The sequence below is a fragment of the Dysidea avara genome, chromosome 6 (assembly GCF_963678975.1).
Source record: "Dysidea avara chromosome 6, odDysAvar1.4, whole genome shotgun sequence".
Lineage (NCBI taxonomy): Eukaryota > Metazoa > Porifera > Demospongiae > Dictyoceratida > Dysideidae > Dysidea > Dysidea avara.
Window position 1 is genome coordinate 26296693 of NC_089277.1, and position 18616 is coordinate 26315308.

General features: G+C 37.2%; 1 protein-coding gene and 1 long non-coding RNA gene across 3 annotated transcripts in view; one reads left to right on the forward strand and one right to left on the reverse strand.

Annotated features, from left to right (window-relative positions):
• Positions 1-2040: 2040 nt before the first annotated feature.
• Positions 2041-3346, reverse strand: LOC136257222 (uncharacterized). The gene is made up of 2 exons (XR_010701851.1): positions 3166-3346; positions 2041-2648 (listed from the first exon to the last, which is right to left on the reverse strand). It is a non-coding gene; the product is annotated as an uncharacterized lncRNA (long non-coding RNA).
• Positions 3347-3413: 67 nt separating this feature from the next.
• Positions 3414-18616, forward strand: part of LOC136257204 (trichohyalin-like) — a 73226-nt gene continuing 58023 nt past the window's right edge. The window contains exons 1-2 of one of the 2 annotated variants that reach the window (XM_066050279.1): positions 3414-3797; positions 14904-18377. In XM_066050279.1, coding sequence (XP_065906351.1) covers positions 3791-3797; positions 14904-18377 — 3481 coding nt within the window. In that variant the 5' untranslated portion in view covers positions 3414-3790. Of the gene's footprint in view, positions 3798-12272; positions 12325-14903; positions 18378-18616 lie in introns of those variants that run through there. The other variant, XM_066050278.1, reaches the window with a different exon arrangement.

An 18616-nucleotide genomic window follows, 5' to 3' on the forward strand; every position in this document is an offset into this window, starting at 1 on the left:
TCATGTAGTTTTGGGCTTTCTTGCCCAAACATATTACCCTAAAACCAGTCTCAAACTTCCTTCATAATAGCTTGCCAGTATTGGTTAGGTATAGCCAAGCCAAAAAATGCCTTCAGAGTGACCCCAAACCCTTCCAACAAGTGTCTACAGAATTTAAAAAAAATTCTATTTAACAGAATTTTATTATGACTAACTAACTGTTGCCTTCAGTCAAGCATAACTTGAAAATATATAAGGCTACGGGCTTGATTATATCACTGTTTGACGTTGCTTCATCCTGAGATGTGCCTTTTCACCAACCGCAGTATGTACAATGCATGTATCATGGACTTACCTTTGTCCTCCTCTGTGTTCCAGTTCTTTTCGCTGACAACGCAAGGTGTCGATTTACAATAGAGCAATACGGATTCCCTCTGGCTGTATCATGCTTTTTGCCTGCATTTTCCGTGCGACTGGATTCATTGCAGCGAAGTTTCTTGTACTGTTCTTTGTCGGAACATAGCTACAAACAAAGCGTAACGGTCATCTCACTTTTCAGTGCATAATTGATTATTGCATGATGGGGCACATTCAGATGCAAAATTATTTTATGGAATGCCTGGTGCTATTCTTTCTTTTAACGTGGTACATGTGGATTCAGTAGTCATAATTGTGTTATTAAAAAAGTAAACAAACAAGTAGAACGAAAAATTAGGAATTTAAAGCTGGATTAGGGATCGAAGAACAAGAAAGCAGGGAAACAAGGGAACAGCTAAAAAGTTGTGAAACAAGGGAGGTTGCCTATACCTCCAGATATACCAGTGGACATCTAATCCCTACTCTTCAGTCTAAAACCTTCTACTTGTAATATGTGTAGAGTATTGGTACATACATGCTGCAGCTACTGTGACTTTAAATTGTTTGATCCACCAAGCAATAATGAATTATTTACCTCACATCAGGGCATGATCATGAGGCCACTATAAAGAATTGTTGATAAAATATGCATGAAATTATCTCTATGTGGTGAGTGTACTTACTAGCTAGTTCATTGATTAAAGACATCAAAATGCAGGCTTGGCACACTTTATGTATCAACCATCAATGCAAGTACAGCTTGTAGGGACCCACCTATTATGCTCAAAATTTACCCATTATGCTATGCTGCACTGCTCAAATTTTTTACCTATTATGCTCAAATTATGCTCAAGCTTTATGCCTCACTTCCCATATTTGCTAATAAATTTGCAGTTATAGGCACATAATAAATGGCTGAAGCACATCTTTGCTCTCCAAAACTGCAAGTGACAGAAAAGATCGATATACTCTAATAGAACAGTCAACTGCCTGGTTGTTCTATTAGAGTTATTGACTGTTCTATTACAGTATATCGATCGTTTTCTGTGATGTGTAGTTTGACCATCAAGGATTTGCAGTATGGCTGAAATATTCTTCCTATTATGCTAGCATTATGCTCAATGCTTTCAGGCACCTATTATGCTCATAATGATGCCAGCATAATCGGCGGGTCCCTAACAGCTTGCCTTAAAAATCAAGTTTCAGAAGTACAAACATACATTACTACTGGAGCCATAATGATCACACGTTCATGTTTTTTCATTATTTTTACAATGGAATTTAAGAAGCTATCCAATTGCAGTGAAGACATCATGCTATCTAACCTACTTATGACCAGTCTTAGAATATGCAGGGTGGTATGGTTAACACACTATCGGGTAATATAAATATTGATAAACTAGAGATGGTACAAAGACGATCAGCAAGTAAATAAGAAATTTAATAAAGACAGATAAGCCGGAAAAATAATGATGGATATCTTGCATTGACTTAGATTGCAAAGTAGAAGGACAGATGCAAAACTGGTCATGCTTTTAACTAATTACAATACTGTTGACACAGACTATGACACGATAATATAACATACCCTTATATACACATACGTAGTCACTTGTTGCAGCCTTACACAAGAGTGGATACATACAAATACTTCATTATACCATAGTCAACCAGACTCTGGAATATTACACCATAAAATGTAGCTAATCATGAATCAATAAACATACACAGATTGCATACATACACATACTACACACACACACACACTACAAACCTGTATAGCTAAGTAATTAAGTACCAGCAAATAGATAATATGTGTGCGATAATAATGCACTTAGGGTGCATGTACATCAAACATAATGTGACTGGATTTATGAAAAAGGGTCCCAAACATACAATAATACCATGAACTTGGAAGACCATTACTTAGTGATCAAGTAACATAATATAAATTTCTGTATCCACTATAGCTACTGTGTTGTTGCTGACTACTGAAAAATTTCAAGCCATTAGCTTTTTCTAATCTAAAGTTATCAGTTATATAGTAAATAGGATGTATTTTATTTTGCGAATCTGGTCACATTATATTCCAGGCCAGTGTGCAGTGAATCCCAGTAGGCCAGAAGATCAGACAGATGCCTATAAAACACTAGTGCATCTTTACCCTGTAGTTGCAAACACAAGGAGTCTGCTTAAGTCTCCTAAGTTCTGTGATCTCCATATACCTTTGTAATTTGTGGCACTGATACACTGGATTGGTGGTGAAAACCCTTTAAATAAAAATCTTATCAGTTATCCTCTGAAGTGATTCCCTATAAGAAAAGTAAGATCCTGAACTCCAGTACGAAACTGACCATTTGTGCACTATGCAGGAATCATGTACATACAGTAACAAAACTCAGTGTATGAGGGAGCATTGGTTATGTTTTCCATAGTTTAATCACTGAAGGGTAAAAGAAACTGTCTGATTATTCTAATGTTTATTGAAAAATAGCTAGCCACTTCAGGAATTAAACAATCATCCGACTCGGATATCAACTAAAATGATGAATAAATGAACCTTATATTAAGCTACATGCGGTAAAGCCATGCAGTATGTTCATAGACTAACTAGCTAGCTACCGCCCATATTCCCACACACGGTTGGGATGAATTATAATTTTCATGAATAGCTAGCTCATCATATTTTGTGCAAAAGCACCACAAAAATATGCTGACGTGGTGGTAGGTGAAGGCTCTAATTACTGTAAGGTCAGGAACCTTTAAAGTACTCATGTTTCCAGGAAAAAGAACGGTGATTTTTTTTTTTGTGACTGTGATGTAACTCACCTTTTAAGCGTACAGGGAGACTGAGACGCAGCTGGCAGTGAATCTTAGGCCGTGAGGATGTTGAGGCACCGGTGTGAATCGCCTAATACATGTACACTAAAATCCCAATGCTGTCTGGCTATAACAGCAGTAGCTACCGCGATCACATGCCGGGAGGCGAAAGCTGAGTATATAGTAGAGGCCTAACTATAAGCGCTGCGCGAAAGGTGGATTCATCATCACATTGCTGATAACAAAAATGAGATTCTCCCAACTGATTCCTGGAAACGCAAAACAAACCATACAAGTATGCTTTACGTCGCAGCATACAAGAAGGAAGTGTCAAGGGCAGGCCCCGCACTGTGTACGTAGCTAGCTCAATTGTCCTCAGTTTCGTCACTCAGTGAAGTTTCGTCAAGTAACTGAGCTGGCTCAGTAGCGTCGTCATTTGTGATTCTACTACTACCACTGCCATTTCAACTGTAGCTAATCCAGAGAGCGGATAAACTCCTCAGGTCAAAGTCTCGGTGGAAGCTGAGGTGTAGGAAGTTACAGCCGGACATCGTTACCTTGCCGCTCAGTCAGGTACTACTTAGCTGGAGTTATCTAGCTACCCATACCGACATTACCGATCAGTGTTGAAGCAATGGGAGGTAACAATTTTGTTACGTACTAATTGTCAGTGTAGTTAACTAGCTATTATGGTGTAGCTAATTAGACTTGATTGTCATGCCGCATGCCTATATAGCTATTATTTTGAGTTTTGATGCACGCAGGTGGGAGGTCAATATGTTTTTGCTAGTGTCGTGTAGCCAGACTGCAGGGCAGTATTACTTTCCATAGAAGGACGCTTATGTTATAAGAGATGACAACCTGCCTGTGCAGAAAAGGCAAGGGATAGCCACTGCTAATAGTTCTGTAAAACCATCTGCGACCGGGATCACGTTTCTGATTGATGAAAATGAACCTTGATGGTTTGAAAAAAGTCCTTGATTGCTTGATAATGTGATACAGTTTTGTAATTTTTTGTTTTGTTTATGAAATAACTTTCTAGGACTTCTATATTGATTTGCTGCAGATTTAACCCTTGATCACATGATTTGATTTTAATTTCATTTTTATAGGACTACTGGACTGGTGGTGACTACCCTTTGAAATGGTCTGTCCTGTGAGACTAGTCAGACCAAGAGTTCATAATATATAAAAAAGATATTATGAACTCTTGGTCAGACCCTAATCTCTGTACAGTGCTTATTGATTAAAGACTATAAGCTCCTGTTGCTCAATAGGTGCTTGTATTCTCCAATTGATAAGCGCTGTGTGAAGAGTAGGGTCTGGCCACGTGAGACTTTTTGTACCACAGTAGCAGCTGATATGCTACGGTGATTAAGAATGATTGCCAATGATTACAAATCACGTATACAACAATAATCTTATACAAGACTACAACTAAGCCTAGCAAAATTTACAACTGGCCTACTAACAGTAATACATGCGAATCAGATAATTTTTTTTACATTCTTAAATATTAATACTACCTTAGTTTAACTGTTACTAGGTGACCATGCAGGGTCTCAGTACTTTTGCAGATCTTCTCAGAGATGGCTGTTCAATGTGGTTAGTATGACTGTCTGCTACTTGAGAACTACTTGCTAGGTGAGTCACTTGGTTGAGAGAAAGCCTGTGGAGGATCCATGAGATGTGAAACTGCCAGTCTGGTTTGCATGGCGGCACCAATTAAGGCTTTATCCTTCAATTAAAACTACTACAGATTTCTTGTTGTTATACTGTACTTGGAACCCTTCCCTGAAGTTACGTACCCACACTAGATCACCTACCTGTATCTTGAAATCTAGTCTGTAATTGTAATGTGCTTTCTGGACAGGTTTAGCTTGTAACAGCTGAGTTTGACATGGTGATGTTAGGTGGTTTAACCTAATTCTTATTGCCTAAAACAGTGCATTGAAAGTTTGTTTACTGGGCTACTTAAAAAAGAAGAAATAAATACTGTAACTACAGTGGCTTACTTGCTATGAAGCAATGAACAACAGTGAATCTCATCTCTGTGTTTCGGGATTTGGATTCTTGCCACGTCTTTAATTTTGGTTGTGGGTTTACTCCCATGAGTCATATATGGCCTGATAGAAAATTTATGGCAAAATGAACGGAACTTAATAGGTGCATGGGCCAGAAAACTGGCCCAAATAAGCGTGCCTTATACAAAGTGCTGTAACTTTTAAGCATCCGCCCTATGGCTATGTAATTTATATCATTCTACTCGTGATGCAACAAGGATTAAAATGATATCTAGGGTTTATCGTAATGCTAAACGGTGAGACCTAAGCTAGCTGTGTAAGTGACTTTTCAGTAAGGAAACACACAAACCCTTTACATACCTATTTATAAAATCATTCGTAACTTGATGGTGGTCGCTCCAGGTTTAGGGGTTAAATCACAAGTTTGTCGTGCATATAGAGTTTCACTCAGTGCTACTTCTGACCAGTGACATGTGGAAATGAAAATAAAAGAGTTCTGTGAGGCAGGCTGCCAGTGACTGTTTGTCTTGCTGCTTGTAAAAGTAGAAGTGATAATATTTTTGCCAAAACGAGCTTAACCTGCTTGTTGAGCTTATCTGCTTCGTCAGCAGCATTGTCAACTGTGGAATAAGAACTGATTGATAACCATTGACCAAAATGATGGCTCCAAGAGCCTCATTCATCACACTAGGAATAAGACTTTTCCATCTGACCCGGCTCTGTGGTAGGGTTTGGTTAAGAATTATTATCAACCATTACCAATCACATACACAACAACAATGTCATAACACTACAACTAAGCCTATAGCAAAATTTACAGCTGTACAAAAATTCAACAGTTAAACATGTGGCCAGACAATTAGTAGATTCTTAAAATTGTTAGCTAAAGCTTTAGCCATAGCACAGAACTAAAATAATAGCTTTTCAAAATGTGTGTGTGTGTGCATGTGTACCCAGGATTGATTAATTATATTGAATCTTAAGTGATGCAGTGTTGCACCAGTTGCAGGGATGAAAAATGTGTTTATGTGTATTTCAGCTGTATTTATAGTATGCTTATACTGTGCACAGTTATATAGTTGTGTGAAAGATAGTTAAGTGTTATCTCACTTTGGTATATGCTGATCAACTGTTGTAGCTTTGTATGGTATACAGTACAGCTCACAGGTAACGTCGCGAGTATACACATGCGAGTAATGCTCGTATCTTCTCGCTGGATCATTCTTTTGCAATGTACTGTACAATACCTGTGGAATATCGTGTGGATATGCACTAGCCACGCGAGAAATTCACCACATATGAGAACACTCGCTACTGAGTTTAGTAACTTCATACAACACTTAAATCACATAAACATTTGTGATCAGTCCCATAATTATGTTCGTGCAAGCCTATCTAGCTAATTATACAGTAGAATGCAATAAATGCATGCTGGGCCCGCAGAACGCAATGGATGGAATATTTTTAAAAATCTATAAATTCTAAAGTGCTTGTTTCACAATGAAGGAAAGTGATAACACCAAAAACCTTGGTAGCATCGTGATCTCAAAAGCAAGAGGAGTTCCAAAATCTTTGTTTCGTGTCAGTACTTTCAAGGAGACAGAAGATATCAGCATTAGTCTGCCTTGCGTTGGACGAGCAGTTCACTATCGCTTTTTCTCACATTCGTTCGCCTTCGCCGGTCCCCCGTGGATGTAGGAAACGCCTGGAAGACAAAACTTACCCAGCAATGGATTTACATGTTCATGGAGAATTCGATGGTGCAAGTTTCATCTTGGTAGAGGACTACATCCATATGTTATGATCGTTTTATTAAATGCCTGTAGTTTATTGTCACTGCATGTACAAATTGATTTTTTGCTGTTAGCACTTCGTAGGGGCGCTGTAACTTCGAAATTTCTTGGCTTCTAGAGTTGAAACTTCGGTTGACCATTCCTTTAACTATCTAGATAAAGAAAATACAAATTAGAAAAATGCACTAACTGGGGTTCTGTGGCATTACGTAGCGACCAATACATCTAGGTTTATGGTAGCTACTGCTAGCTACAGTACTGACTGGTCTGTGACAGAGTCAAGGTCAAGTCAGTAGCTAAGTTACCAAGTATTCGGAGCTACAACACAGGCATTGCAATAGGAGACTTCACAACTGGTGGAACTGAGCCAGTGCCACCTCCCAAGACCATCTGTTATCTGGTCTTGTGTGATGCTCTTGAGTAAAGTTAGCTATCGTGGAGTATATATTACTGTAGCCTTGCTGCATCCACACGGGTCACTCGAGCGCATGTCATTCGTGTACATGCGACGTTACCCGTGAGCTGTACTGTATGCATAAATGGAATAATGGAAATGGACTACTCGCCTGCATGCAACATGCCTGTGTGAAACAGAGAATCTATCTGTAGTGACCTAAAGGTGAATTCACGTACCAAGTTTGCTGTGAATCTGATGAATATTCAAAGAGTTATGAACATTTATTCATGTAACGATTTTGTCATGACTACAGGATAAACCAGGTATGGGAATAGCTGGAAAATTGGTGTGTACAGTACATAGGCTGATCATTGTAGCAGTGCCTTTTGATAGTTTGAATAGCATTACAGTTACAGTTACAAAGTTATAAAGCAAAACCGAACAAGAGCAAGACACTCTAATAGAACAGTCATCAAGAGGTAAAAAGGTGTACAAAATATTTTGAAAAATAACTAACCAGAGTTCGAACCAGGGACCTCCATACCTAATACCCGCATCCTTAACCACTGAACCACTGCTACTATATTTTGGCTGAACACCTGACTTAATATCTGCTTAATAAATGAAAATTCTAGTTTAAATCTGCTTATAAATTTCATAGCTCTACCAATAGTACTAGATTGTACTAGAACATTCTATGTATGTTCTATTAGAAGTCCTCAAAAAATGTGCACTCTATTAGAATATTACAATATTATTACCAAATGTGACCTTCTCAGTGAAAACCCGTATAGTTTGCACAAGCATGTGTATTGAGAAAATCGTTATTTAAAAATAATTCGTACAATTACGCATGATAGCAAATTTTTATCGGGCCAGTACTCGAAGAAGGAAGACTCAATTCGATTAAAACTATATATCATCTTATTCACCTGCTCATGGAGAGTTTGAAAATTGTTTTTTCATTGTTGTAGCTCAACGGTATGGGTGCCATGTGCGTTTGTTTATGATGCAGTAAACATAAACAAGATCGTCATTGTTTCTTCTACCAAACCGCCTTCATACTCCTACATGCAAGTGACTGCAAAGCTACAACTATACTTTGGTTGATCTACCAATCCATGGTGAATATTGTAAGCCAAATTCCAACTTTGTAGACTAATCCAAACAGAAGTTACGTATGGCTGCGAATGCAAGCTCCTGTAGTTCATTTTTAGTATAGTCACTGTACAAACTTGTACTTCCTAATTTCTAGCGCTGTATTTTCAAAACTACACACCACAGAAGGCCTTTGGCTTTGAACACTGCAGATAATGGTGAGTGAATAAAAAAAAATTTAATTGTGCAAACTAGTCGGGTTTTTGCTGAGACGGTCACAAATATTGAGGTAAATCATACAATGAAATACATTTATAAGTCTGTCTTCAATATAATCATCATTGTATCTGCATATGTGACCAGGCCTGTGAAAACAGGGCATGTGGGCACAAACTACACCGTGTCACTCTACAGGTCATATCTCAGTGCTGGAACAGAATATTTGTATTTTGTTACTTGCATCTTAAAGCCAATTAAATTCTTACTAGATGCTCAAAATTGCATTGCCATAACATAATGGTACAAAACATTATGAGTGATGAAAGTTTGAAAAAGTAGGCAAAAATATTTTCGCAGTCTCAGTCACATATAAAGAAGAAATTTGAGTAAAATCATACCTCAAAGTCAGCCATAGACTGGTATTGGGGCTTTATAAACTACAAAAAGATGTGAAATTCACACAAAAACAGTCAAGCTGTGAAAAAATGGTGCGTCCTTAAAAGCCTGGGTGAAAAAGTTGTGAAATCAAAGATGGCAGCCAAGAAATGGCCGCAATGATATTAATACTAATAACGTACACAGCCATTATTAAAATTTATTAGCATTAACATCATTGCAGCCATTTCTTGGTCGCCATTTTTGATTTCACAACTTTTTGCACTCAAGCTTTTAGGACCACACTATTTTATCACAGCTTGGATATTTTTGTGTGGTATGTATTATCTCCAATAAACGGAATTAGATGGGTGGCCTTATGTTGTACATTTTCAACTTTTCATTGATCTAATTATCTAGGTAACCAAATTGGATTCCAGTATTGGTTGTACCAGTGCTATACATAATTTGCCAACCATCTCTGGTTCAAGAAACTCAAGGACATAGCAAATAGACCCAACATACGGTTGACTTTAATGCCAATCGCAGGCAAGTGAATTTGAAATTTCAAATAATTATCAAATAGCATATCCTTATGTTGACTAGTTTCTTCAATCCGAATTCCATGTAAAAATATGGACCATGGCGTTGCAAGAGTTCAAGACGAAGGAGTTTATACTTCGGGATGTTAAAATCAAAATCCATTTATAGGTGTACGCATGTGTGGGGTACATTTAAAGAATGCCATGCACAAAAAATTCCACAGCTACACATTAGCTATTCCCCGCATGTGTGATTGTTAAGCCCCAGTTACAAACTGTTCTAGCAACTTGGCTGTGTACATATACAGCCTGTAGTAATATAATTAATAGTGCGTAAATTTTTTTCAATGCAGATTAGCTTGAAACTGGAACTTGTCTATAACAGTACCTGATTCAGTAGTAAATGTCTTTGCCAATAAAGCTCTCTATGTGTACTATATAATTCAGTTGTTTTTACTACTATAGCTACACTTGACACTTACTGATGTCTAATTTCACTTGTTGTAAAAGTCATAGTTCATGTACGGTGAACTGGGTACATCATTAGGTTGTACTAGTAACTCAAATACTATACTTACCAGCAACCTGAATCGATGCTGGAGGTCTTCTCAACCTGAACATGCAGCCACAATCACCATGAGATTATGTTCTGGATTAAAGGGTATCTGTACAGTAGCTTTAGTGAAACGTTAAAAGTGTAGTCATTCAGGCAGTACGCTTTTTCTTAATCTGATAGTATAGTTTGTATGAAATTTTACAGTAACTAACCATACGGTATAATGTATGTAACAACAAAGAACTACAATTTAAAGTCTCCTTCAAGGTATGTATGGTTAGTGTACACCTGGCTGGTGATGACACCGATGAAAGGAGGAAGTGATGAACCATAGTTGTCAACCAATAACTGAGAGGTCGTCAATACCTTTGGGACTCCTGTACACTAGTTGAGAAATCTGATTTGAAATCCAATAGTTATTAAGATTTTAGAAATCCACAAATCATAATTTGTTGCTGTTTGCTCATGGAAAGTGCAAGTAGAGGCATGGAGTGTTCTTCTACTAATATGATATAGCCACATTAGAGTACCATAATCATTATAATTGAAATATTTAATTGAAATATTGTTATTGTTGATGACTTGTCATGTTGAATAAAATTATGATGAAGATGGCTTTGACATTGACTGGCCTGGCTGGACACAACTTCCAGATGTTTCTGTGCAAAGCACATTTGTGCTCCTGCTGAGACTTTTGTGGTCCCTGACCTACTGTCCTGTTTCGTGCACAGTTACAATAGGAGTGGAGAATTTTAGTAAAAATTTAATATTGTATTGATGAAATACTAATTAAGTACTGAAACTTTTATGAATATGTAAATATTGGGACTCTAGTACTCAATTTTGGAGTTTTATTTTGGCATTGGCAACTCCTTTCTTTTTCGTACAGTAGCTTAAAGACACCAGCATAGCCACAGGTAAGGTAAGTGCATATGTACCTATACTTAGAGCTGGGCAATAGTAAAAAAATATCGAGTATCATGATATTAATTTTCAAATCGTATCGTGATTTTTAGCCTCTACACTAACGTGATGGATGTAACACTTCTAAATGACTACTAAGTAGTTCTATTCATGAACCATATTCTTGCCTTTTCACAAGAAAGGAGCAATCGTTAGGTGTAAACAATGTAGAAAATCAGCAAGTTTGTTCACAAAATTCTCAATTGTACAAGCAGCTAACTACTGATCTGTCATTTAGATACTATCATGATATATTATATCGTTATTGTGATATTTTCATGACTATCGATCGTCTTGTGAAAATTTTGCTATCGCCCACCTCCTACCTATACTGATAGCATCATCACCCAGACATGGCTTAAAATTGAGAACATGGCTCTAGTCTTAGGAACATTCATAATTGGCCAGACAGTAGTACTGCCACTTGTTGTATACTGGTATTTTTCCACATACATGGCACATGTAATGTAACTGCATAGTACACCTGACATGGCTGTGTGGCAAATGTAACATGGCTGTGTGGCAAATGTAACATGGCTGTGTGGCAAGTGTAACATGGCTGTGTGGCAAATGTAACATGGCCGTGTGGCAAATGTAACATGGCTGTGTGGCAAATGTAACATGGCTGTGTGGCAAATGTAACATGGCTGCTGGAAAGCAGTGTGGCACATTTGGCATAATTGCATGGCAACTATGTTTGGTAATGTAAAATTATACTAGACTGTAATATGCCTATTGTTCTCAATAATTCCTGTAAATAATTAGTGCCAAACTAAGAATTAGGATTCTTGTATAGGTGCCTATATAGTTGCTACATTAGATTAGTAAGTAAGGAAAAATTAGGAAGGGATCAAAGAAATCAAAAATACAAGGGAGGTTACCTACCCTTGAAAATACACTTGTGACATTTAATCCTTACTTCTCATGTAGGGATAAAATGTCCACTAGTATATCTTCAGGTGTCAGCAACTTCCCTTTTTTCACTACTTTTTATTTCTAATCAAACCTAGCATTCGTAATTAATTTTGTACTTGTTTGTTTACTGTGGATGAGTTTGCTTCAGATCGATTGTTGAGTGGTGTTTATACTACAAAGTTGAGTCAAATCCAATCAACGAAAACTTAAAACCTGAAATCATAATTTTCATCAAAGTAGAAATTGTTGATGGAGTTAAAAGATTTCTGCTGTCTATTATCATCAGGTTAGTAGGCATGATAAAGTCTTTTAAGTGTTGACAACAAGTTTTCTATCCTGTAGAGTTGATTGGCTATTTACTAGCATGCGTACCTGTTCTTTCTTGAGCCCTTATGTTGTTCTTGAGGCTATCCTTCCATATCGTCACCTTAATACTTTGCTGTTGCTTCATTTCATCATTACAGTTGCCATTTTAAGCTGTAGTTCTTTGGATCTTTTTTTTCTATTGATAAGCCAAATCGAACTGCAGGGTCGCAACTCTTAATACTGGCAAGCACAGTGAGCTAGATCGAACCAGACTCACATTCCTAGCAGGTACATTTCAGTGCGGTCTGATGCAATTTGGTTTGATGCAGTACGCGTTTACACTAAATTCGAAATTGCTATAAATTGAGATAGTTCAAGCTAGATGGCTAGTGTAAATGGGCTATAAAATTATTATGACTGGTGAACCCATGGATAACATGCACATTAGGAAAAAGAATAGTGCCAGTACTTATTGTTTTTATTTAAATGCAGCTGAACTATCAATTTCTGAAATAGCAAAGTGGCTATTGCACTTTGCTTTGAGCTATGTTCAGCTCTTTACACAGTGTTACAAAGGAAGAACACTACAAGAAGGAACTCCACAATCAATCCATTACAAACTTAGAATTACTACTATGCAGCACTACCATGAATCCACACCTTGTGCTGCCTGCAAATATAAATGGGACACAAATGAGGATACAAGTAGTTCTTGTACGTAGCTCACTTTTGACCCTTAAACCCGCGTAATCCAGAAAACTGGATTTAAACTTAATAAATATTTATGTATGCCTTGCACAGAGCACTGTGACTTTTGAAGTGTCCATCTTATGGCTATGCTATTTATGTCATTGTACTTGTGATGTACCAAGGATTAAAATGATACTGAGGGTTTTACCCTAATGCTAAATGGTGAGACCAAAACTAGCTGTGAAAATAACTTTTCAGTAAGGAAACTGCAAACCATTTACATACCTTTATAAAATGTGACCGGATCTGCGGAAACCCGACATAATGGCGCATTTAAAAATTTTATTATTATTGAATATTTATAATCTACATACTTAGCCAAGTGTATGCTCTGACCAAGTTTTAGCCTTATATGCCAACAACTTTTGGAGTTACAGCCATACGAAGTAACAACAACAGAAAGATCGATTTGTACAGCAAGTATTGGGAAATTAAATCACATGCCCTTACAAAAACGGCTGTAACTCAGAAACACAATGCAGTACAGAGTTGTACCTTGCACCATTGTGTTTGCCATGAATAGGAGAGTCCATTAGTGGGTACTTTGTTTCTTCTATTACCATTCTTCACTACATACAGAGATGAAATCAGTGAAGAAAAATCGATTGTGTACGATCGTTTCAATGTGATGTAAACAAACACCGATAACTTATGTATCCTTTAGTCTACTGCAACAAAACAAAGATTTGTGAACTCCATGACCTCTTGAGTAGGCGAATAATATGATATCCAGATTTTTATCACTGGACCCTTTCTTCAACAAAGCGTTTACAAATTTTATGAATTTTTATTCAATTACGCAATTATTTTACCCATTGCAATCAATGGCTTATACTGAAAATTAGGCTTGTGCCATTATGTCGGGTTTTCACAGATCTGGTCACAAATGGTTAATAACTCAATGGTAGTTGCTCCTATCACCTTGCAACAACTTCCATTCAGTTTGTTGTGAAAGTTTCTATCTGACTCATATGAGTAAACCCACAATCAAAGTTAAACATGTGGCAAGAATTTTGAAACACGGAGACACGACTCATCGCTGTTCATTGCTTTATAACAAATAAGCCACTGTAGTTACAGTATTCATTTTTTCAAATAGCCAGGTGAACACGCTATTAATTTGTGTGTATTTGTAGGCTGTAAGAATTAAATTTTCCCACCTGGTGTTGCCATGCGTGCCCACATTATGTAAACATGCATTTCCGAAAAATTCTCTGTGGGTTTAAGGGTTAAGGTACTGACAAGCCTGAAGCAATGTCAAACTGTAAAAAAATCAAGCTACTCTATTATAGTAGGAGTATATGGATATTTTCATTTTTTTTTAACTTGCAGTGTTTTAGAGATGTATTCAACAGAGTTTGCTTTACATTATTGTAGGAAGAAGAAAAGCAAAATTAAAATCACACGTATCTCGGGAATAGCCAGTACAATATTTTTCATATGTGGTATGTGGACTGCCCTACCATGCAGTCATGTATATAATGCAGACATCACCGTAAGAATTGTTTTATTCAGTTAAAGGATCATAGAACTACGTGTGCTTGAAATTGTCTTTTCTTTCTTCCTGTTAATACACCCACGTTATGGTGGACATGCTTCTTGGGTCTCATAACACATTACCATGTGTTTTGGTAATTTTATAGCTGCACAGCATTCCATATTAAAAGCCAAGGCAGCCTATTATTGTACTATGCTAAGTTATTGAATAACAACATAAAATATAAGATGCCCAGTGATCAATATTCTGACTATATGCATACATAGGTACAGTGAAAAGCCACTGAATCTTTTTTTGTTATTTATTTGCAGATAAAGTATCAATGGGACAAACAATGTTCAAGGGAAGTGACCATGAAGAATATTTAGATGAAACAGAAACACAACACAATAAGGAAAAGTACTTTGAACAATCTCACCAAAATGACCAAATAACGTCAACTGATTCAAAACTAGAATTAAAAGAAATGCGAAATGCTAATAATCCTGCAGTCAAGGGTAATTGTCCACAATCTGTGCCACAAGATCCATCATCAGGGTCAGATAATCCATTAGTGAGTAGTTGTAATAACCCTATGATGGGTCAGATTGTAGCTGTGGCTTATGAGAACAAGAATTCAGAACAAGTGACTAAACAGTCACAAGAGGGATCAAGCATGCTACCTCAGAAAAAGGATCAAAAAAATAAAGTGGCTTCTAATCAAGTTGGTGCTGCAGGATCACCACTGACTAACCGGGGCTCTCATCAGGTAGGACAAGATCCTAATAAAACATCAGTAATTACTAAGCAAGAAATATGTGATAGGTTAAAAAAAGCCAATGAAGCACAGGGTGGGCATGACATTGTTTCTGTAACACCCACATTAAACAGTGACCACCATTCCCTACAATCACAGCATGGTGTCCAAGAACCGATTGCAAATCAACAACTTAAGCTAGAAAACCAAGCTGTATTCCAAAAAGACCAAGTGTCAACCAGTGGTGAGCATGTCGCTATACAGTCACTGCAAAAAGCAAGTAAACATTTACCACCACAGAATAATAGCCTAAATAACAAAATGTCTTCTGGTCAAAAAAATCAAGATGGTGACAGAGAAGAATCTAATGAGCCAGACCACACTGCTGAAGCATCACCATTATATGATCAGAAATCTAATCAAGAAGGACAGGATGCATCTCAGGAAGGACAGGATGCATCTCAGGAAGGACAGGATACATCTCAGGAAGGACAGGATGCATCTCAGGGAGGTATGACACCAGCAAGTAATGAGGAAAAAACATCTCCAGATTTAAATCAAACTCAAAAATATTTACCACCACAAAATAATAGCCAAAATAACAAAACACCTTCTGGTCAAGAAAATCAAGATGGTGATAGAGAAGAATCTAATGAGCCAGACCACACTGTTGAAGTATCACCACCATATGATCAGAAATCTAATCAAGAAGAACAGGATACATCTCAGGAAGGACAGGATGCATCTCAGGAAGGACAGGATGCATCTCAGGAAGGACAGGATGCATCTCAGGAAGGACAGGATGCATCTCAGGGAGGTATGACACCAGCAAGTAATGAGGAAAAAACATCTCCAGATTCAAATCAAACTCAAAAATATTTACCACCACAAAATAATAGCCAAAATAACAAAACACCTTCTGGTCAAGAAAATCAAGATGGTGATAGAGAAGAATCTAATGAGCCAGACCACACTGTTGAAGCATCACCACCATATGATCAGAAATCTAATCAAGAAGAACATGATGCATCTCAGGAAGGACAGGATGCATCTCAGGAAGGACAGGATGCATCTCAGGAAGGACAGGATGCATCTCAGGTAGGACAGGATGCATCTCAGGAAGGACAGGATGCATCTCAGGAAGGACAGGATGCATCTCAGGGAGGTAAAACACCAGCGAGTAATGAGCAAAACACGTCTCCAGATTCAAATCAAACACGAGGAGACCAACACATTGAGTCAGAGAAACATGCTTTAAATAGTGACAGAATGCTGCCTGAATCACAAAATAACGGCCAAATGCTTAATCAACAGTTTGAAACAGACCATCAGGATTTGGCTCATGCAAAAAATGCAGATCTAGCAAAAAGTGACCTAACACCGCAAAAAACAAGACAAGAGCCCTCAGGGAATATGGAACAGCACAAAGTGGTGAATCAGAGCACATCTGTTGACAATCAACATTTAGTCAGCATGAATTCAGAAGGTAAACAATTTTGGTCAGAGCAAGGACCACCACAAGATGGTAGCACATCACAGCAGTGCAAAAATGATTTACAGGGAAAATCACAAGGATTATCTCCAAGTGATGGGAAATTGAATGAAGAAACACTACCAAATGATGAGCAACCACAGTCCTCTCAGAAAGATAACAACTCTGATGAAAACAGTGCAACAATGCTGCAAAACCAAATTGACCAACTTATGAAAGAAAAAGATAAGGTGATACAACAGATGGAACATTTAACACAAGAAGATACAAATGTATGCCAGCCATTTAAAGAGCAACTGCTACAAATAGAAAGCAAGATTGTTAGTCTACAACAGAAGCAGAAGTCTGAAGAGATTTGTAATTTGCAAGAAAAAGTTGCTCAGTTACGAGAACAACTACGTAAGAAAGATGGAGAAAATCTTGAATTAGCTCTAGCATTAAAGGAGAAGGAAGCACAGTGGTCTAAAGAAAAAGCTAAAAAGGATCAACAATTGCAACAAGAACTAGCTGTAAAGGATCAACAATTGCAAATCAAAAGTCAAGAACTAGCTGAAAAAGACAAACAATTGCAAAACAAAAATGAGGAACTAGCAAGAAAAGATCAGCAAATAGTTGAGCAAGATAAGCAATTAGTTGAAAAGGATGAAAACTTATCTATGAAAGATAACATGATTGCTGAGAAAGTCAAAGAAATAAGCAAAATGGATCAGCAGTTGTCTCAAAAAGACCAAGACATAGTGCAGAAAGATGCACAACTAAGAGAAAAAGACAAACAGATAATCAAAAAGGATCAGCAGTTGTCTCAGAAAGACAAAGAAAAGTCTCAAAAAGACCAAGAAATAGTGCAGAAAGATGTACGACTAAGAGAAAAGGACAAGGAAATAGTCAAAAAGGATCAGCAATTGTCTCAGAAAGACAAAGAAAAGGCTCAAAAGGACCAAGAAATAGCACAGAAAGATGTAGAACTAAGAGAAAAAACCAAAATTATATCTGATAAAGACAATCAAATCAAGAACAAAGATCAGCAACTGGCTAAAAAAGATGATGAATACTTTAAGTTGAGTCAGTTACTGGAGCAAAAAGATCATAACTTAGAGAACTTTAAAGAAGAGAAGACCATGCAATTGGATGAAAAAGAACTAATAATTAAAATATTGTCACAGAAAACTGATCAGTGGATTGCAGAAAAGTCTCAAAAAGAAATGCAAATTCTTAAACTTCAACAGAGATCAGCTCAGCTTCAATCTCAGCTTGATGAAGAAAAGTCCCAAAAGGAAAGGCAAATACTTAAATTTCAACAGCAGGTAGCTCAGCTTCAATCTCAGCTTGGTGAAAAGTCCCAAAAAGATATACAAATACTCAAACATCAACAGCAGGTAGCTCAGCTTAATTCTCAGCTTGATGAAGAATTAGTACAGAAGAAGGAAAAAATGAAGTATTTTGATCAGCAGAAGCAAAAAAATGAGAAGTTGTTCAAAGAATGTCAGCAACTTAAAATGGAAAAGAGACAACAAGGAAAAGAAATAGAAGAGAAAAATAAAATCCTAATGTTAAGAGGTAAGGAGATACAGCACACATGCATAGTTATACTGTACATGTACTGTAGTATTGTTATAATCAGCATAGTTACCATATGCATTCTTGGAGAAAGTAATAATTGAATTCTTTATTAAGTAGTTTAATTTGTGAATTAACATTATTTTGGCGTTAGAAATTGTACCCAATGCATGACTAGCAATACCAGAAATTAGCATTTCTTTCAAACGTACTCCTACGATAGTTTATCTATCTACCGT